General features: G+C 41.3%; 1 protein-coding gene across 2 annotated transcripts; it reads right to left on the bottom strand.

The window, feature by feature from the left end:
• Window positions 1-14,595: 14,595 nt before the first annotated feature.
• Window positions 14,596-21,202, bottom strand: si:ch1073-291c23.2 (uncharacterized protein LOC799862 homolog). Of its 2 annotated transcripts, none has more exons than XM_035417924.1 (7): window positions 21,080-21,202; window positions 19,136-19,249; window positions 18,434-18,541; window positions 17,631-17,687; window positions 17,119-17,244; window positions 16,741-16,854; window positions 14,596-16,257 (listed from the first exon to the last, which is right to left on the bottom strand). In XM_035417924.1, the coding sequence occupies exons 2-7, from the start codon at window positions 19,247-19,249 to the stop codon at window positions 16,222-16,224; spliced, it is 555 nt and encodes a 184-aa protein (XP_035273815.1). In that variant the 5' UTR covers window positions 21,080-21,202; the 3' UTR covers window positions 14,596-16,221. The 2 variants fall into 2 exon arrangements, with proteins under 2 accessions (XP_035273815.1, XP_035273816.1); XM_035417925.1 differs by having other exon boundaries at window positions 18,485-18,541.
• Window positions 21,203-22,066: the final 864 nt, after the last annotated feature.

The following is a 22,066-nucleotide window of genomic DNA, read 5'->3' as shown; positions in this document are numbered from 1 at the left end:
TACTCCTAGTTTTTCAAAAGACAGATATTTTCTTTAATTCTGTTACATAAGCCACGCATAAAAGGGAACATACATACAGGTGCTGCAGGCTTCGACAGTGCACTATCATCTGAAATGAAAAACATCTTACAAGATGTACTGATCGTTGAAATATTTGGATCTGTAAATGAATCAGCAGACTTAAATTTGTGCTTTAAGGCCCCATGGCTATACCATCTGTACAGAGGTCATTTTTAGAGACCAGTCGCTGTGGCCTCTTTTTTGCCTCTCCATCTCCTCTCCAGACTCTACATTTGAGGTCTCGGCCACACGCTGGCATTTCTTTAGCGCCGTTGAGTATGAGTCTATAAAAGCAGTGCACATAGCCTTGTGAAGAAGTAACAGAACACAGCAGCATTTCCATGCAGAGAAAACCAGATGCCATGCACAAAAGAAACATATGTCACCTGTGCTCAGCCATATTTTCTTAACAGGGTATTGCCTCTGTTTTTTGTTTGGCAGGTGACATCCCTTCACCAGCTGCTGGATGTTATTAAAGGTCCAGTAACAGACCGTACCCTGTAGAAAATAGTTTAGTCATTTTGTGAAAGTTTTTTTTAAATATGATGCACGGTACAGGCAACAATTATTAATTTATTTGTGTGTGTTACAGTACAGTACTGTAGATTGTCCTAAAACATTTACAAAACTTCTCTTGCTTACCTCAGTGGTTGTTTCCAACCACGATGTTGGGATGACCTCCACTGCGTGGTCATCTGCAAAATCAACGATGCCGAATTTTTTCATCTGTTGAGAAACAAAAACATTATTAGCATGGCAAATTTGGCAAAATATATTTAATTAATTTCTTTGTATGAATACCAGTATCGATTTCTAATCTTGAGGCCAGAGTTCTGAATGTAAGAGTGTGAGAGTAACTATCCTTCTTTGTTGTGGATAATTCAAAAAAGAGGTTATTGATCATGTTCATCTGACTCCCAAAAGCTATATTATCGGTTTTCTTTATCTGACCCTGATAACTGGTCATATGTTAAGTATGATTCACTGCGTAGATCCTAAAGATTTAATGGCATGGCACAACAGTACTTGTATGGATGACTTTAGGCTTGGGGGGAGGGGGGATTCTTTTCTTTGCCACGGTTTGAAAAGCCACATCCAGAAAAATGTTTCTCAGTGTCTTATAGTTCATGCAGGACCGTCAATAAAATAACGTCCTGTGTCTCCTCAATCATGATGGCCTGCATTTATTAAAATAAATTGATAAGACAACGCGGCTTAGAGAGAGAGCGCATGTGAGAGGGAGACCTTAGAGATTAGGCAACCCACATGAAATCGTGAACTTACAGTTAACGTTAGCGTTACTGTTTAACTTACATAACGGTAATTGCGGCAGGTGTAAGTTAAACTCCTTCAGATCTCACACACACTAGTTTTTAAAGGTTGTTACTTTTTATCAAGGCTGTATTTGTAATTTATGTCATTGCTGATTGTTCAGAGCAAAGTATTGCTCAGAGAACATTTATGCCAGCCATGTGTGCTTCTTTAAAAACAGTTAATTAACGTTATTTGTTCGGGACTGAATTTTGACTGGCCAAGTAGCAGAAAAGCTTATTGTTGAACCCCGCAGCGTTATCCTGTACTAATTACATTAGCTAGTAGTAGCATAGTCACAGTAACCTGAGAATGCCGTTGCCATAGATGCGCACTCATGGATCAAGCTGACGTTAGCTAGTTAGCCAAAATAACTTAACTTAGCCTCATAAAACTGTAACGTTAGTTAACTTTACTCAAGTTGAAAGTGTAAGAAGGTCGTAACTGGTGGTTGGCACCTAAACTAAACTAATGATTAAATATCCTAAACTATTCATTACACTAAGGAATTAAATATTCTAAACACTAAAACGATTTTCACTCAAACGATTAACTACAACATTATCAAACTACAATTACTATTTACAATAAAACTAAACTATGAATCACAGTAAAATTAACGTTACAAATATTCTGACTACAAAACTAACTACTAAACTATCGATAAAACTAACTATAAGGATAATCTAACTACAAGGATAATCTAACTATAAGTCCGTCCAATTTCCACCTCAACTATCTTGGGATTTGGCTTTGGCCCTGGCTTTGGCCCTTTTCCCTTGCCCTTCCCCTGAACGTAGGTGGATGGTGGTTGGTCTTTCTCAGACTGGAACCTGGACCAAGTCCTTAAATGAGACCGCTGCTTCCTGCACGACCTGTACCAATGCCGTCTCCACCTCAACCTCATGTGCCAGAGGGTGGTACAGCATCCTGGGGCACTGCCAGTGGGCATTGACAATGATGCTGCTGAAGAGGGGCATGCATAGGGTGGGCCTCAGGACGGAGGTGAGGAGGGTGCATGGCTGCCTGCACAGGGTCCTGCAAGGGGTGGGCCTCAGGACGGAGGTGAGGAGGGCGCACAGCTGCCTGCAGAAGATGCTGCGGAGGGTGATGGGTTGGTGGGGCACTAGGAGGTCTCTCTTGATGCTCTCTCTCCGTAATTTCACTTGCCGCGAAGAGGGCAGCGTCGATGTGGGCTGGGTTCAATGGGTAGATCCCACTGCCCCAAAAGCCAGCCATGGCATTCGAAAGGGTCGCTGCCTTGCTCCAGGCCCTTGAAAAGACTGGCAAAAACAAGGTTTTGTCTAGCCTTTTCCCCCCACTCTCCCTGGTGATGGCCCTCCCCTCCAGCCTCCAGTAATGCTTGAGGCTCTTGAAGAGGGCCCTGTCTGCTGGCTGCAGGTAGTGCGTGGTGTGTGATGGTAGGCCAAGGACATAGACATTGTTGTCCTTCATTAGGTTTAACAACTCCACTTTAAAAATGTGGGAGCTGTGTCCATCAAGCAGAAGAACATGTGGACGTGGGTCATCTCTTGACAGGCTTTGCAACACAAATTGCCTCCCCCACTCAAAAAACAACTGACTGTTTATCCACCTTTTGTCAGACATTTTCACCACGGTGTTTGGTGGACACCCCAGGAGCCACTCTGCCTTCAGCCGTTTGCCCTTGAATATAATAATTGTGGTGCAATACCCACTGGCAGCATTCAAACTGGCAAGGCAGGTGGTGGTCTCTCCTTTTTACCAGCAGTGACCTCGAAACATGGTCCCCCAACCTCGGCAACCACCCTGGAGGAGAGGAAGTGGTCCTGCAGGCCCGTCTCATTGCAGTTCCAAATATGGTCTGGCACATTTTCTAAGCCCAGGGACTTAATGATATCTTCATAATCGCTGAACCACTTCATAACTACCGAGCGGTTGAAGCCGGCTGCTCTGGAAGCGGAAAGACCCTCAGGCTTTCTGATACTCAGGTTAGGGTTCCGCTTCAGGAACCCCTGAAACCAGGCATAGCCAGCTTTTTGCTTGGTTTCGGAGAAGCCCTTTATCCCTTTTTTTTTTAGCAAATTGGAACGCGAGATGTGTGTGTGTGTGTGTGTGTACAGAACATTGTCTACTGGCATTAGACTTATAAACCTTGAATAACTATATATGCAACTTCAGGAAGTCCCTAAATGCATATTTACCCCATTTGAAGAATTAAATGACTGTCCCAGATTACCCAAAGCATGCCGTCCCATATTCTCAATCATATTTGATAAAGTGGACAACTAAAAAATGTTTGGAAAAATAAAACTAAAACACATTTTCAACACTTTAATGCATAATTTGTTGCTTGAATAGATTGTCAAACAAAATTTGATAACAATTAGGAACATTGTCTTATTTATGAAAGATTTATATCCTTAACATTAATCTTGTCAGAATCCTATGTCACTAACCTTGTCGTGCAAATCCCAGGGTAGCTTCCTGGTAATCTAACTATAAGTCGTTCAATTTCCACCACAACTGTCTCGAAACCCATAAACTGAACCGTCACCTCAGGGTATTTAAACGTCCTATGGAGCACGAGATAGCCGACCCTTGGTTCTGTTGGATCACGGAGAGCGAACAATGGAAGTTTCTAATCAAATTAGTCGTTTTACCCTTTTTCCATTAATTTCACATTGTCATTCAAACAAATAGACAGGATTCCTCTGAAAAAGGAAGCATTTTGGATTATAAGGATGATGGTTTTGGGCCCGCTAATCACCAAGCTCTTTATGTTGGTCTTATCCCATGCAAAACAATCCCAGTGCAAAAAAGTGTTAGAATGAGTTCTCAGATTGAATGTTTATGTATTTGGCCAGCAAACTGTATAAAATAGTGTTATCAATGATATCTACTGGCACTTGCAAAAGTACTCAACCCCTTTGAAAGTCCTCACCATTTCCTGGATTACTAAAGATACTTGTGAATAACACACCTCTTGTTATGGCCAAAACTATCAAGTTTCGACTCACATGTCCATTCAAAATTATTTCAGTATTCCACTGGAAGAATATTTTCTGGACCAGAATATCAAAAGTTGATCAAAAAAGAGTGTATTTTTCGGCAAAAACAATAATTTTGAAGTGGTGTCTTATTCACATTGTCATTTCATTGTCATCCATCATTATAACACCATACCTTTCATTATGCATGATGATGGGAGTGTCATTTTTGGGGGCTGCTTTATTGCCTCTGGTCCTGGTGACCTTGCCATTATGAAGAAATCAGTGAATTCTATGATTTTACTTTCAGATTCTACAGAGGAATGACAGGCCATGTGCTCTGTGACCTGTAGCCATGCCAAAGGAGTTATGCAGCAAGGCAACGATCCTAAATATTCAAGCAGACATACATAATAGTGGCTAAATCAGAAGGCATGTAGCATTATTGATGGTCTGAGTTGACACTGGGATTCAAACTACATTTAAATACTGTAGAAGAACTTGTAGTGAGCTCTCCATGTGAGGAATCCCTAAAATGTCAGTGAATTGAGGGAGTTCAATGATGAAAACTAACCAAAATCCATCAAAGCACATGCGAGAGGCTAGTACTCAACTCTAGGAAAGGTCTGGGAAAGGTTTAGTTGAAGCCATAGGTGCCAGCAGCTGCTGGATCCCAAGGGTTCACATACTTATGCACACAAGGCTATTTCATGTTTAATCATTGTATTTAGTAAATATTCCAAATATATTCAAACCATTCGTGTTTTCATTTAATCGTGTCATGCTTTATCGGAAAATTTATCTTGGATGAAGATATAATGAAGATTAATGTGTGAAATATTTGAAAAACAGACTGTTGCACGCTTCCCCCTGTTCTGCTTTTATTCCCCTTTGTCTGTCTCTCCCTCGCTCATCTCTCAGGTGCCTATGATTAGGGGCTGATTGCACCTGTAGTGCCCCTCCCTTCAAAAGGGCTCAGTGGAGAGTGGAGAGCGAGAATCCTGGCTGGCAGCATTCCCTTGTGTTTGGTCCCTCTTCCCCTTAGTGTTTTTGTCTAAGTTTCCTACTTTTCCTTTTTGGGGAGGGAGGGGTGGTAGTTTAGTTATCCTGGCTTTATTGTTGTAGTTTAGTTTTTTCTCTTTTGTTAGTTTAGGGAGAAGTCCTGGGTCCGACGGCCCACTGCATGGTTGGCCCAGGCTTCTCCTTCCTTTTGTTCTTTTTGGTCAGACCTCCCTGCTCTTGTTTCATCATCTGTGAGTATTTTTGTGTTTTGTTAAATTCTTTTGCTTGTTTATTCTAACTCGGTGTGGCGTCCTATTAATATGTTCCTGCCTCTGGTAAAGCCAGTGGTTTTTAAGGCCGTAACATATTTGGGGGCTCGTCAAAAAGAATTGTTTGGCACGTGCATTTTATGGTTGTAGTTTAGTCTACTTTGTATGCTGTGTTTTTGGTTAAATTGATTGATTGTTTGCACTAATTGGTAGTTAGTGTTTAAGGTGCACACCTGTGCGTGTAAGTTTTTTTTTTTTCTTCCCCGTAGCACTTTGTTTGGCACAGCGTTGCTGTTAGGTGTGTGCACACCTGTTTTAGTGATTGTAGCATGTGTGTGTTACTTGTCGTTTCCGTAACACTTTGTTGGCACAGTTGCTATTTTAATGCCCCCGAGTTAAGTGTTATGCTGTTTTTTTTTAATTGTCGGAGTCTCATTTGTTTTTTGTAGCAGTTTTGGGATATGGACCTTAAGTTCTGGTCCAGGGGTGGACATTGAACTGTATTCATGTTACTTTGTGTCTTTCTAGCGCTTGCTTGGTATGTCTAATTCCCCTTTGTCGCTCCCTCACTCATCTCTCAGGTGCCCATGATTAGGGGCTGATTGCACCTGTAGTGCCCCTCCCTTCAAAAGGGCTCAGTGGAGAGCAAGACTCCTGGCTGGCAGCATTCCCTTGTGTTTGGTCCCTCTTCCCCTTTAGTGTTTTTGTCTAAGTTTCCTACTTTTCCTTTCTTGTGGGGAGGGAGGTGTGGTAGTTTAGTTATTGTGGCTTTATTGTTGTAGTTTAGTTTTCTCTGCTTTGTTAGTTTAGGGAGAAGTCCTGGGTCCGACGGCCCACTGCGTGGTTGGCCCAGGCTTCTCCTCTTGTTCTTTGGCTAGACTTCCCTGCTCTTATTGTTTCACCATTTGTGAGTATTTTTGTGATTTGTTAAATTAATTTGCTTGTTTATTCTAACTCGGTATGGCGTCCTATTAATATGTTCCTGCCTCTGGTAGAGCCAGTGGTTTTTGAGGCCGTAACACAGACTATTCCAAAGGGGTTCACATACTTTGTAGCACCACTGTAAATAATGGGCACATGCACGAACTGTTACGACCCCCTTGCGCTCCTGTGGTCTCTGTAGTGGCCATGCATAGGCTGCAGGAAGCAGCAGGGAAGTTAATTGGTCATTGCCCACACCTGGTGGAGGTGTGGGCTATAAGAACACTGGCAGATCTCTCTCCCTCAGCTAGCTCGGCTCCTCTCGTTCTTACACGCCCTTCTCACTTATGCATACACTACTCCTGTCCATCCCACGAGCTGTCCGTAACACCAACAAAGACAAGTGTCCTATCTTTATTTTTTGAAATTATATGTATCTTTCTGTTTTCCTCTCCAGTTAATTATCTGAAGCACCTGGGTTTGTGGATTCACAAGGATTATGGACACCCAATCATTGATTTTTCAACTGCTTGTCTGGAGTCGGGTCACAGGTTCCAGTAGGGAGCCTCACACTTCTCTTTCCCCGGCCAAAGTCACTAGCTCTGATTAGTGGATCCCAAACCGTTACCAGGCCAGCTTAAAGATATGATCACCCCACCTGGTCCTAAGTTTGCCTCCTGCCTTCTCCCAGCTAGGCGTGCCTGGAAAACCTCCATGGGGAGGCGTCCTGGTGGCATTCTCATCAAATGACTGAACCACCTCAACAGGCTCCTTTCTACATGAGTAGACTGGACATTATGTCTAACATTTTGTTCGATTTCAGTTGTCATGGTTAGATTTACCACATGGCTAGGTCACATGGAACTCCCTATTGAAACTGCATTTCACCCGAGTGGGGCGACCATGATCATTATACAGTTTGCTTGTCCTTGATGCAAAATATGACATCAGCCCCTTGCAGTAATCAATGGGCCTCATTCACTAATATCTTCCTAAGTTTTTTCTTAAATTTGTTCATGAGAGAGGTCCTAAGAAATCTACGTCAGATTCATGACGTATTCTTAAACCGCAGAATTGTTCGTACCTGTGTTCTTATAATGATGAATCCCATTGTCCTTGTAAATTGAAAGCGCGTGCCAGTTGTTCATAATTAGCATAGGTAAACACCCCGCCAATTCCTATAAAAGGGCATGAGACAGCAGGGCCGTGTGCACACACAGATTGTGCATTCGGACGGTCTACGACGATTCGTAAAGTCGGAAATTTATCACGTGACCAAGTCGTATTTACGAGGTGTTTGCGTTCGAGGGGTCATGGCAACTGGTAAATTTATCACATGAACAATACGTATGTCCGCTGGGGATGTAAAGGAGGTGGACCAATGAGATCACCCACTGTGGTCACATGATAAATTTCCTACATTACGAGTTGACGAGGACCGACTGAACGCACGACAATGGAAGCGAGGCATAAACTCTGTTATTAGCGGCATGCCATTAACAGAAGGTAGGGAAGCGCCGGGGCGAAAGTAACGGAGGGCGAAAGTAACACGCGCATTTTCTTAAATGAGCTGCAATGACGTGGTTTCGTGTGCACGTGCATATAACATTGCACAAGCTTAATTCAAAATTTCAGCACCATCGGAGCATTTTTGGTGGAGCTACCGTCAGAACTTTTTTCCGTGAGGTAAATTAGAATAAGTAGGTAAGTAGTTCGATTGTAGAATTGTTTACTTGTTTAAGTTTGCAAACATGTAATTTTCTTACATCTAGTGACTAAATGATAGCATAGGTTTCAAGTTTCATGCTAGCCAGGGAGAAGTAACAGTAGAGATGGGAGGGACGGAGGTAACGTCCCATGGAGGGACAAAAGTAATATTGGTACTTTCGTCCACGATATTTTACAATGACTTACAATTCATTTTCTTTTGTTACATTTACAGAACATGCTGAGAAATAGAGCTAGGAAGACACGGCAAGGTTTATTTTCAGCAAATACATGCAGACAGACAGTACAAGATGTCCTAGTGGGAAAGCTATCTGTGCGCAGTAGCGCAGAAAAGCATGCCATGTGACGCTGTTTAGATTTATCAAATGTCTGAAGAGCAGTCAGGGTCAGGAAGTGAGGGTGCCAGGCTACCGGGCACACAACCGTGTGTTCAGCAATACCCAGGAAGAAAGTCTAAAAAGGATTATCTCTTGAGAGCGGCTGACATACTTTGGACTGAGTCCTAAAGAGGTAAGCTTGCAATAGAATTGTTTTTTGTTATCATAGGCTACTCATAAAAAATGTATTAAAACAGTGGCCATAATTGGTATAGATTAAAGCGGTTCAAATACATCAGTTCATATAAAAATGTATAATGATACAATAAATAAATAATAGTTAAATATATATACATAAAATAATAAATAATTGATAGAACAATTAATAAATAGCTAAGGTTGAGAATAACAGCACTCCCCCACAATTTGTCTATGGTCCCCTGAAACACTACTTCAACACAACCATAGATTGGTGGATGAAAACCCACCCTGTATTTCATAATTCATGTGTTTTCCAGGTCCGCAGATTTGCATATCAGCTGGCTGTCAGGTACCAGTGTCAGTACCCTGTGGCGTGGACCCAGACAAAGATGGCCGGGAAGATTCACATCCTTCCTGGAAAGGCAGCCCGCTCTCTCCATCCGTAGGCCTCAGGCCACGAGCCTCTCAAGATCAACCTCTTTCAATCCAAAAAATGTCTCCGATTTTTTCAGTAATCTGGCATTGATTTTGGACCGCCACAAGATGCAAGCCCTTGATGTGTGGAACATGGATGAGACCAGTACCACCACGGTCCAGGTGCCCGACAAAGTAATCGCCAGCAGAGGGAGAAAGCAGGTGGGGGCGATGACCAATGCAGAGAGGGGAACACTGGTTACCATGGCAATGGCTGTTAATTCCCAGGGTAACAGCACTCCCCCACAATTTGTGTTCCCTCGAAAGAAGTTCCATGACCACTTCATTCGGGATGGGCCGACCGGCTGCGTGGGAACAGCCAGTGGCTCGGGCTGGATGCAGGAGCAGGATTTCTTGGTGTTCCTCCGGCACTTTGTCCAGCATTCGAGGGCATCCCCAGAGTTCCCCTAGCTCCTGCTCCTCTACAATCATGCCTCCCAGCTGTCGCTGGAGGGTACTGACTTCTGCAGAGCCAATGGGGTGGTCCTCCTTTCATTCCTGCCGCACTGCTCCCATAAGCTCCAGCCCCTCGATCGCAGCGTCTGTGGTCCCCTGAAACATTACATCAATACAACCATAGATTGGTGGATGAAAAGCAACCTGGGGAAAACAGTCTGTATATATGATATTCCAGGTATTGTCACGTCCGCCTTACCTCTTGCTGCAACGCCATCTAACATCATGGCTGGCTTCCGCTGCACAGGCATACGGCTATTTAATCCGGCCATCTTCACTGATGCAGATTTCTCCCCGGCTTTCGTGACCGACCGCCCTGCACCTTCTGCCCCAGAGCCAGCTGCAGCACCAGTGGGCCATGGTGGCTCTTCACAGGTGGAGCAGGTGGAGGTGAACACCACTCCTGTACGTGGCTCTGTCTCTCCTGGCCAGGGGGGCCACACCATCCCAAGTCCATCAGCTTATGAAAAGTACAGTGAGCCAGGTCTAAGCCTTCTCCGAAAGAAGTCTTCAGCCCTGTGGCAGTCAGGCCTTTCCCCTAAGGCTGGGCCCAGGAAAACCCACACCATCCAGAGAAAGCGGAGGGCAACCGCCATCCTGTCTGACTGACCAGTGAAGCGTGCCCTGGAGGAGGAGAAGACCGCAAAATTCAGAAAAGTCAAGCTGCATAACGGCCTGTTCAAGATCGGCGACACGCGCAACAAGGTGGAGGCCATATCTGTGGAGCTGGAGGAGGCCAAGAAGAAGGTGGCCAAGTTCCAGAAGCAGTGTGAAGAGTACCTGGTCATCATTGCCCAGCAGAAGAGAGAGGCCGATGAGCAGCAGGTGCGTGTGTGTGTGTGGTGGGGAGGTTAGCTTAACGGTTACGGAGTGTGGGTGTGTGTGTGTTGGTTTAGTCACATTGGTTAATGTGAATTCAAGGGTTTGTGTGTGTGTGTGTGTGTACACGTGCCTGTGTGAGTGTGTTTACACGTGTGTGTCTACCTGTGTGTGTACAGGGGGGCCACACCATCCGGAGGAAGCGGAGGGCAGCCGCCATTCTGACTGACACGCCAGTGGAGCGTGCCCTGGAGGAGGAGAAGATAGCAAAACTCAAAGTCAGGCAGACAAATATAAACAAAAAGGGCAGCAAAAGGGCAGACAAGAACCACACAGATGAATGTGATACAGAGTGCCACATCTGTGAGGAGGATTTTGCATCGTCCAGGCCAGGGGAGGCGTGGGTGCAGTGCCTGTTCTGTGAGGATTGGGCACATGATGTATGCACAGAAGGATCCGAACATTACATTTGCCACCACTGTGACATAGCTACTTAAAGTGAAGTGCCAATGTTGTTTTTTACCATTTCTTTTACAATTAATGTTTTTTACTCATTGTTGGTTCCTGGTTCAGGCTACTTACAGTAAAAAATAAACAAAAAAAGTTTGTCTCCTCTAGTTCATTATGTTGCCAAAATCAACTGACAAATTAGTCTACAAACATCACAAACTCACAATATAGCCTACTTTTATTGACAGGTTTAATAAATAAATTATAGGCTAATGAAATAGTAACATTGCACTCGGTCCGTTCTCGGCCTTGTTATGTTAAACTCATATATCCTAGAACGAAAATTACAGTTAATAATAGTGAAGGACGTGTGCAAGTTGTGTGTCATAAAATATGGGACCTCTATTTCTATTAATTTCAGAGTAAATGGGATCAAACAAAAAAGTGTTACTTTCGTCCCGGCTCTCCCCTACTTGGTACATGTAGGCTAACTGTTAATCATTTACACACATTATGATCAAGAAATTAAAATAATACAGATATATTTACCATTAAACTGGTACATTGTTTCTGTGTTTGCCAGTTGTCCACCATGAAGTGTTAGTGCAGTGTTTATTTATTTTAAAACACCATAATGCTTTGTAAAATAATTAAAATAATTATTACAAAAATATTATAAATGATAAAAATATTATTGCAATTTAAATCCTATAATATTATACAACTGTAGAATTGAAGAAAACACAACTATGTGCTCAAATTAATGCCAAAAGTATTTTGTATTTGTAAGCAATGACTTGTGCTTGCAACTTATGGTTCATGTTTGTATTCTGCAAGTTGAACCTGTAAAAAAACGTGTTTGTGGATATAGATTTTCGTGAGGGGGGAGGGTCACGTCTGTAAATTAAAATCTACATGCGTTTTGTGATCTGAAGTGGTTTGTTAACATTTGTGAACAGAAAAAGTACGAATGCAATTTTGCAGTTTTTTACGTGCGACACTGATTGGGGGATGGTTAGCTAGCTAAGCATATAAATCATTAAGGTATGATTTTACCCAAAAATCCAACATACCTGACATAAAATAACAACCGCAAATCCACGTTTCGGTGCCTGGATTCGAGTTTCTGCGAATTGCAGCAATGCATTTGCTTCTCTTTTCTTTAGCTTTCGGCAGTCTGTAAAAAGATAGCTCCGATTTCTTTTGAATGTCCATGGACCACTGGTTCTTTGGTAAGCTGTAAGGGTCACTGTCGAGTCCAACTGCCTTTGATTTAAGCAGATAATCGTTTGTTTTACTCCCGGTTTTGCAGTTTCCTCTACTAAAGGCAGCCGTGTGGCAGCATGTTTTGCCCGACTGAGGGGGCGTATTCCGGTGGGAAAGTGACATCAATGCATAGGCTACCCTCTATTGTTCCTATTTTCTGTTCATGTTGTTTTAATTGTTAACTTCCTTGAGTATTGTTCATTTTCCTATGTGTATGTTTTTCATCTTTTTAATTGGTTCATCTTGTTCATATCCCTGTATGTTATTTCGATTGTTCCATTACTTATATTGCTGACGTTGTTCATGTTCACTATTCATTACATTACATTACATTACAGGCATTTGGCAGATGATCTTATCCAGAGCGATGTACGACAAAGTGTATAACCATAACCAGGAACAAGTATGACGAAAACCCTAGAGAGAAGTACCAGTCCAAGTGCAGGGAACAACCGCATAGTTCAACTTGGACCCTGAAGGTTAAATTGTTTAACACTAACACAAACGAGAACAGCAACAACGCAGCCTATGCAAAAATACAAGCAGTAATTAAGACAGGTGCATTAACTAAGTCACCTACAAAACAGCTACCTAGTTACAACCCTAAGCTTACAGTCATTTACAGGGAGGTAGGGAGGGATGGGGAGAGGTGCAGCCTGAAGAGGTGATTGTTCAGTCGTCGCTTGAAGTGGGTCAGTGTCTCAGCTGTTCTGACCTCCACGGGGAGGTCATTCCATCATCGTGGGGCCAGAACAGACAGGAGACCTGTTCGGGAACGCTGGTGCGAAGAGGGGGAGGTGCCAGGCGTCCTGATGTAGCAGAACGGAGGGGTCTGACTGACATGTAGGGTTTGAATATCTTGTGGAGGTATGCTGGGGCTGATCCCTTGACTGCCTGGTATGCTAAGACCAATGTTTTAAATTTGATGCAAGCTATAACAGGCAGTCAAGGGATCAGCCCGTATGCTGGGGCTGATCCCTTGACTGCCTGGTATGCTAGGACCAATGTTTTAAATTTGATGCAAGCTATAACAGGCAGCCAGTGGAGGGTAGTGAGCAGGGGAGTGACGTGGGAGTGTCTGGGGAGGTTGAAGACCAGACGAGCTGCAGCATTCTGAATGAGTTGCAGGGGTCTGATGGCAGATGCCGGTAGTCCAGCCAGAAGAGAGTTGCAGTAGTCCAGGCGGGATAGTACCATTGCTTGGACCAGGAATTTGTATCTCCTATGTATGGTGTTTGTATTGTTACTGTTCATATACATTTTTATATACGTTGTTAGTTCATATACATTTTGTTAGTGTGACTTGTGTAATTTATTCATTATTATGTTTATGTTTTTCATCTTTTAAATCAGTCCATATTGTTCATATACCTGTATGTTATTTTGATTGTTCCATTCCTTATATTGTTGATGTTGTTCATGTTCACTATTTTGTTCATATTTGTCTACTTTGCGTGACTTTTTCCACCTCAGGGTAGGTAACATGACCATTAACCCATTGCCCCTTCTGTGTGCATTTGTCGCACCCATAGTACTCTGAACACAGTTTAGTTTTTTTCACCATTGCTTTGGCTGGCGCATCACACAATACACATCTGAGCACAATCCTCTTCCCTTCAAATACATGCTCAAGCAGATCCTCCACATCTCTAATTGCATAATTGAGGTCATGTTTAGGTTATATGCTATATGTTTAGGTTATATTTTGTTAGTGTGGCTTGTCATTTATTTATTATTTGTACCCTTCATTGTCTATACTTTATATATTGTACCATTATTTGTTGATGTTTCTGTTGTTAATTTCCAAATTCAAATTGCTCATTTTCAACAGTGTTGTTTGTATAAATATGTGTATTCATAAACCCATTAACTGGGTTTTAGACCACAAGAATTGTAATAAACCCATTTCAACTTATAATTGTGCTGGTCCATCACTTTACACTGTCAACCTCTGTGCAGTGTTCTAGGAACGTTCTCGGAAAGTTCTCATATGGTTGTGTGAATAAATACCAAAATAAAACCAATTAGGAGCGTTGTGTGAAAAGCACAATGCAACCATAAGAGAACATTTGAGTTTTTAGTTCCCAAAATGTTTTGCGAACGTTCTGATGCATAATAACTTGGAGCGAACGTTCTCTAAATGGGAGATGGTTCTTGTAAAACTCACCATAGGAGAACCATAGGCTAATGTTAGTTGACCGTTCTGTGTTTGCTGGGATGTTGAAGTAGTGCAAAAACGGTGGGAGGAGATGGGTCTATAAAAGGGTCCAGAATAAAAATAATAATACATATGGACAATAACAATAACATCCAAAGTCATGGAGTACAGAGCCAAAACAAATGAAAAAAATATGTTCTCTGGATATATCCTTTATTGAACCAGACAGCCTTTTGAGATTTTTTTTTCCACACAAAAACATTTAACTGCATAGGCCTACATGATTCAGCAACTCCTAATTTCAGTGTGAATGGTTTATTTACATGATAATAGGAGGTCCCTTTGGACCCTGATGATGAACTTATTAAATTGAATGCCTTCCAACCTCTTTAACAATATGAATTCAGTTTGTATGATGAATAAAGTATGCACTAAAGGGACATTGGGATACTGGGATTCGTTATTAATTGTTTTGAGGGACCAAAGTCAAGAAAGATGATGTTCGTAGCCAGTTATGGATAGAGAGAATTGTACTTGCATTCCAGTATGAACATATCATCTTTTTTTTACCTGTCACTAATCACTGTTCATGTATTTATGATTTGACAAAAAACATCCAAAATGGTGAAAAGAACCCAGTGCCACTGTGGCTTGCATGGTGGTGGAGGGGAATAGTCCTACAGTTTCTTTTTTTTAATCTCTTGTGAATGTAATCATAGTGTGTAAAATAAATATTCTGCTGATAACAAGGATGGTGAAGTGGAATATCAATTAGGTAGCAGTAGATTTTTCATCAAAAACACCCAAATACTTAATCAATTAATTAGTTAAAAGTTGGTGGTCCAGCATTAATTTTTTATTGTGCTCACACCAAATGTTCTAGATAGGCCACAACAGACATCTCCTTATAACTAAGCTGAATCTTTACGCTTGTATAGAATATTGCATAATTACAAATATAATTGAACTATATATATATATATACAGTATACTGTACAGGCCAAAAGTATTTGGCCATGTGTTTTTTTTTTTTTTTTTTTAAATCTTAGGTAGAGAAGAATTTAGTATTGTATGCACATTTATTGAATAACAAACCAAAGCATACCTTTTTTCCATTTCTACCTACAATAACAAAAAAGAGGAGGATTACTAAAAAATTCTCTTAGACACAACTTTCCTCAAAATAACAAAATTATTGGAAGTCTAACCAATCATTTTACAAATGCGGGGTGGGAGGGAGGTGGAGGGGTAGTTAAATTGAGTGAAATCTTATCTACCTTAAGTTTTTTCAAAAACCACTGGTAGCCTAATACCATTGGCCTGTAGTGCATGTAAAATTGTCCCTAAAGCTGCAAGAAATATGGTAAAGAATAATGTGTTAGTCTTACATGTGTGGGGCCAAATAAACATATAGTGGTATGGTTATTCCCTGTGAGGAATTGCAAAGAAGCTTAAGATTTCCAAGTGCAGTGTTCAGTACACATTCAAAAGGGAGAAGACCAGGAAGATCAAGAGGCAGTTGACAAATATCTTGCGGTGTCTAGGAAGACCACAACTACAGGAAGACCTCAATGCAGTAAGAAACCAGTTCCCCTGACTACAGTGAAAAAGCAACTATGATCTGCTGGACTAAAAGGATGTGCATCTGCCTTATCCCTATCTTTTTGGTCCAGTGTTGATGGTGCTTGGCCCACTGGATAATTTTCTTATTGTTAACAGCACATAACAAGAACTTTTTTGCAGATACACATCTTTTTAATTACATCAGAAAAGTCTCAAAGCAATATTTTTACATGGAAGGGGAGGTTTCGCTCATTGTTTCACTCTCCTGAAGGCAAACTGCGCTGCACAATGACCTATGAGAGAGGGAGAAGAGACTGAATTTCAGTAGTATAGTAACACAATAATATAGTAACTACGTAGTAACAGCAACAATGACAACTAACAGTATGTCATCGCATCTAATTGGCCTGTTTTTAGAATCAAACATCTTATTCCTTTCTTTCACCTTTTCCACAAATTTTGAATTAAGTACTGTCACTCAATCTTGTTTATTTATAAAACGAACAAAATATTGTAAAATATCTGCAGCTTGCAATACAGCTGTGCGCACAAATGAGGTATGTGCTGCCCATAAAGTTTTTAAAAGCGCACGACTGGTATGGAAATGAGAGTAAGCAGTTTATGCACAAATATGATTGATAAATACAGCCCTGCGGTTATTATTTTTAATAGAAAAGGTTTGAGTTTGAAGGGGGGCACAGAGCTCTCAATCACACTAAGGGAGTTATGGGGCACTCGAACAGGCTTTGGGAGCATGGAGCACTTGGTCATGTTACCTGAGTCTTTGTGGATTTCAGAGCTGCTCGAGCCCGACAGGCGAGGAAGATCAAAACTGGACTGAGGCTGAGAGACAAAGTGAGCAGCACACTCTCTGCAGTCAGAACTTGCCCCTTAGAGAAGGAGGGAGGGAGAGAGTGAAGGAGAGAGAGAGAAAGAGAGATATTCATGGGCACAGAGAGGGGGAGTGAGAAAAAAGGGACAAGTAATGAGAGGCAAGAGCAATGGAGGGAGGGAGAGATATAGTGAAAAATATATTTAAATTAGTTTCAGTCTGCCGTCACCTGAATATATGATTTTGTATTTATTCATGGGGGGAGGTGGGGAAGGGATTTTTGTCAGTTCTCAATTCAAGCTTCTAATATGTATGAACTCACTCTCATGATTTTCTCTGCGTTTCCGTAGTACCAGAAACTCATTGTAATCAGTGTGTGCACTCTGCACCACAGAGAGAGAAAAATCCCCAGCAAAGTGACCACATACATGGACAAGCATACTGTCACCTACAGAGGCAGAGACCGGGAGAGAGAAGAGAAAGCAACAAAGGGATTTGTGGTCAGTACATTAACCATTTAAGATGTAAGATCACAGAAATATGATTAGAATGTTCTGTTGATTAGAACTGAACATTCTAGAACACTGAAAAAAACAATCCAGAAAACCTACTCTTCAAAGGGTTACGATATCATAGTAATCACATCTGTAAGGCAGGGTGACATTAGAAAGGGCTTTACTGGGGTGATAAGAGTTTGATTCCCACATTCAGCATGACAGGTCTTTGTGCAAAATATAAAGCATTGGTACATATTATATCTAAATGTATAAAGTTAAACTGCACTTACAGTAAACTTTATGCACAAACAATTAAGTTCACAAAATACAGCCATACCATTTTTTTTGAAGGATGACCACCTGTATAGATGGACAGATTTCCTGAAATGACAAACTGAAAACACAAGTTATTATGATGAGCACATTTCTAACATATTATTGTTATAAATATGCACACACGCATACATAAATACACATTTATACTAACAGCAATGTAAGACTTTTTCTTAAAGGCAGTGATAAGATTAGATTTTTTTTAAATGCAAATAATTAACATTTTTTGCCGCATAGGCAGTGGGCCCCTAGAATCAAGTGTGAGAAACCCCGGGACATCAGCAGTAATGCTCAGGGGGTGGGGGCACATTAGATGGCACACTGGGCCTAAGACACCACACTGTGATGCATGGATGAGCATCATGGCCTTGGATGGAATTAGAACCATGCCAGTGCTGACTGTGCCCGGTAGCTCCATAGGGCAGAATGCCCTAGGTACCGGAGGGTTCAGGCGGTTAGGGATCACGGTTTCATCCCTATCTAGTGACCCCTGCTGATGGACAGGGTGCCCTACAACCATGTGGACTACAATGATGAAAATGCAAGGTCTTCCTCCCACTCCGCTCTCTGCAAGCTTAACTGTAGTCTGTGGTTGAAAAGAAGCTAGCCGGCGACACCACATGTTTTGAGGGTAAACCACGGATGTCTACTCTCGCCAGATTCAGCGGTGGGGTTTGCGCATGAAGGTGGCTGCAGTTGCAGACAATTGGACATTCGGAATAAAAGAGGGAACTGGAAATACGCAGCCCAAAGTTGGGCACAAGATTTATGAAAAAAGAAGAAAAGAAATGTTCCAGATTGCCATACCAGGGCTCCTTGCCAGAAGGGGACGTATAGAATATCAAATGTGTCACCCACAATGCTCAGCGGAATCCCCAAAAGCAGCTCTCCACAGCCAAAGAACAGCACAGCAATCTGGGACAGTAAAGAGTTCTTACTGGTAAGGGGCTTCAATCTCCATGTGACATCATTGCAAAATAAAGGTTACTGATAATGACAAGAACAAGCATCATGCTAATCAGGTAAGGTGTTATCAAGTGCACTGAGCAGTTGCAGTGAATGTACCATAAAAGCTACAGGACAGCAACTGTTGAAATAGCATGTATGAAACCACAAGAATAACCATAACCGCATCCATAGATGATCCTGATAAATATAAGGATAGGGCTGTCCTAGCATGTTTCCACAATCATACAAATAATAACATCAAACTAAGCGCCCAGTGACCACCTTGTAGTTGATTAGCACAATGTATTGTTATTCACAAACCACATTGTTTCTCCAGTTTGTCACTGAAAGTGGAACACTAGTTCTGTTATCTCTTGTGTTTCATTTTGTATATGTTCATATATACGAGGTTGAATCAAAAAGTACTGGGACCGTTGCATATACGTTGAACTATATTACAACAATGTCATTCAATTGCTGTGTACAACAATTGAATGACCTTGTTGAAATATAGTTTACGTATGAACTATATTACAACATTGAATAAAACATGGTTTTCACCCCAAGACATCTGGGCTCTGCGTTAAGGAAGCGGTGGAGAGGTTTTTGCCCTCCGACTACCATCTCACGATTCTTCTGCCCTTCGTCTGCCGTCATCTCTGTGGGTGGGTCCATCTTCAAAAGTAAAAATAAATAAATAAAAAGGTTTATTTTATTACAGATATTTTCCAAATTAGTGACTTAACTATGGAAGACCAAATGTGACAAACTTAAATAAATTAATAATGAAATAAATAAGCAATGCAATAAATTGATCATTTAATTAAAAAGTTTTTCATTTCCAAAAGACACTTTGCACGGCTCCCGTAGCACTTTCATGTTACACCTGTAGCTCCATCCAGCTCGTATTGCACTTGTATCGTTATCTTGATGTAGTAGCTCGTTGTCATGTCTCTTAGTTTGACTTACCATAACTTTCTGACCTATCCTATGCTTACATGTGAACTGGAATTGTGTCCAGAATGCGTTCATAGCTATGAATAACTTTTACATGATGAGTATTGTACCTTATCGGACCTGTGTTTTGTAGTTGTTCCAGTGACCTTTGGTATGCACTTACTGTACGTATAAAAGAGTCTGCCAAATAAATGTAATGTAATGTAGAAATGTGTTAACACGGCGGCAAAATTATATCGAGAAATCTTTGGGGGGGAAAACTCGATATTCTGTTACTGCATTTAGATCAAACCTACTATGCACAATACATAAAACACCCGTCAATGCCATCATACCATGGAGTGTTTAAAACCATAAAACTATACCCCCTGACCGAAAAACTGTAGGCTACACGTGAACTTTAAATACTGGCCAACTAGTCTGACTTCGACTACTCTTTTCTTTTTGGTAAGGTTTTTTATTTTTTTTTTATGGTTTTATACACGCCACGCTATGATGGCATTATAAACAGGTTGATTGGTGGACTGACTAGTGTTTTTTTATGTTTCATGCATGGTAGGTTTGATTTAATTGCAGTTACAGCATATCCCGTTTTTCCCCCAAACATGGTAATTCTCGATGTGATTGTGTCGCCCTGATAACACAATTCTGCGCTTGCGGGTCAGGCACACTTCACGGTAAGAAAACATTATATGACAGCGCTTGTGATATTGCTTGTAGAAAGTGCTGCAACGGAAATAGCAATAGATTTACTCAACAGCCTCATCTGTCCAGGATGTAAACAAGTTAGGAATTCTTCAGGGTCGGGAGAATTTTTACGACAACATAAGACCAGCCACATCCTCAGATTATGACGCATGGGGCTTTATTTATGAAAAAAGACGCGCAAACGTTTAATGTAACCACCTCAATCGGAATATACTGTCCAATTCCGATTGAAATTTCATTCGGGTTGAAAGGGATGTTGTAAACCTTTTGGTAGTGCGATCAATAGGAGAATGATACCCATGTAAACGCTTATGATATGTGGGTAACAACTCTTTCATTTTATGTTTAGATTGCATTCTGTAAAAACATAACAGCAAAAAAAATCACGCTGTTTGTTATAACAACTCAGAGGAAGCTGTTATATTTATACCAACGGGGACATCATGTTCTTTTGGTCACCGAGCAAACAAATCCCGTTAAATTGGCTCAGAAAACCATACTAACATTTCAAGAACAGATGAGTGCTGTAAATTATGATTTGATTTATTGTAAATAAAAAAATGTATATCCGAAACTTACTTCTGGAATAGATTTAACTTAACTCGCATAAAAAAGTTTTTTTTAAAGAAATTTCCCAGAAAGGTCCGTTCTTTTGGCACTCGTAAAGGACTGGATTGCGCGTGTGCAAACTTGAAATGGCTACAGCAGTGTACAAAAAGTTATCGACCGTTACGCGTTGCATTCATGCCGACTTTCCCCTACATTCACATTTCTGTGCACGTTTATATATACGCAACAAAATATAAGCAGACAAAGAACAGAATTAAAAATGTCACCCACCCTTTTCTGTTATGTTCTCTGATGAAATTTGAGTTGAGAAGTAAAGAGAGAAGAAAAACAAAGAAGGGGTGGAGAAATAGAAGAGGGTGTGTATGTTTTGGGGGACGGGGTGAAAGAATGAGGCACCAACGGGGATGCAACTTTTTGTTAAAGAGAGAGCAAAGACGTGCTGAGAGATTACCGTAATAACACAACACATGTTCCAGGACCGGGAATTCATTGTGAATAATAAACCTTTGTTTACACTACATATATATATATATATATATATATATATATATATATATATATATACATATATATATATATATAGATAGATAGATAGATAGATAGATAGATAGATAGATTATGTCAGTGTCATTGAAAACATTCAATTATAGTCAGCGTCACCAAAATTTTCTTTCACACCCTCAATAAACGGCAAAAGTCCCAGTAGAAGATTGAATTAAACCTTTTAAAGTTATATATTGTAGCGTTCGGCGCGGAAAACAGGCGGAGACGGGGTTGGCCGTTTTCGAATCGCCCCAGCGGAGCTTCGCTTTATTGCAGACATTGCTTATTAACAGTTTTAAAGATCTGACCCGTTCAATCAGGCGAACATCTCTTTTATAGCCCTGGGACGCCCTGATTGGCCTAACTTGCTGCCCTCGGTGCACCAATCACCGGACATTAGCGAGAGCCAATCGCAACAGCAAGCAACAACAACAAGAACACAAAACTAGCATTACTTACAGCGGTATTCACAGCGACATTAACAACACTATTGTCCAAAAGCATGAGGGTCAAACAAACACAAACACAACGAAATTAGCTAGCGCTACATAAGCGACTATCAACAGGCGAAGCACATTTAACAACATAAACACGATCATGTATTTACAAATATTTACAACTAGCTACAATAACGGAGGCGAGATCGCCACACAGCCCCCACCCAAGGGGTCACTAGTCCCCGACGACCCCGCAGTCCCCAAGCGATTCACCTCG

Source organism: Anguilla anguilla, chromosome 5 (assembly GCF_013347855.1).
Source record: "Anguilla anguilla isolate fAngAng1 chromosome 5, fAngAng1.pri, whole genome shotgun sequence".
Lineage (NCBI taxonomy): Eukaryota > Metazoa > Chordata > Actinopteri > Anguilliformes > Anguillidae > Anguilla > Anguilla anguilla.
This window is presented reverse-complemented; position numbering and strand designations above follow the sequence as displayed.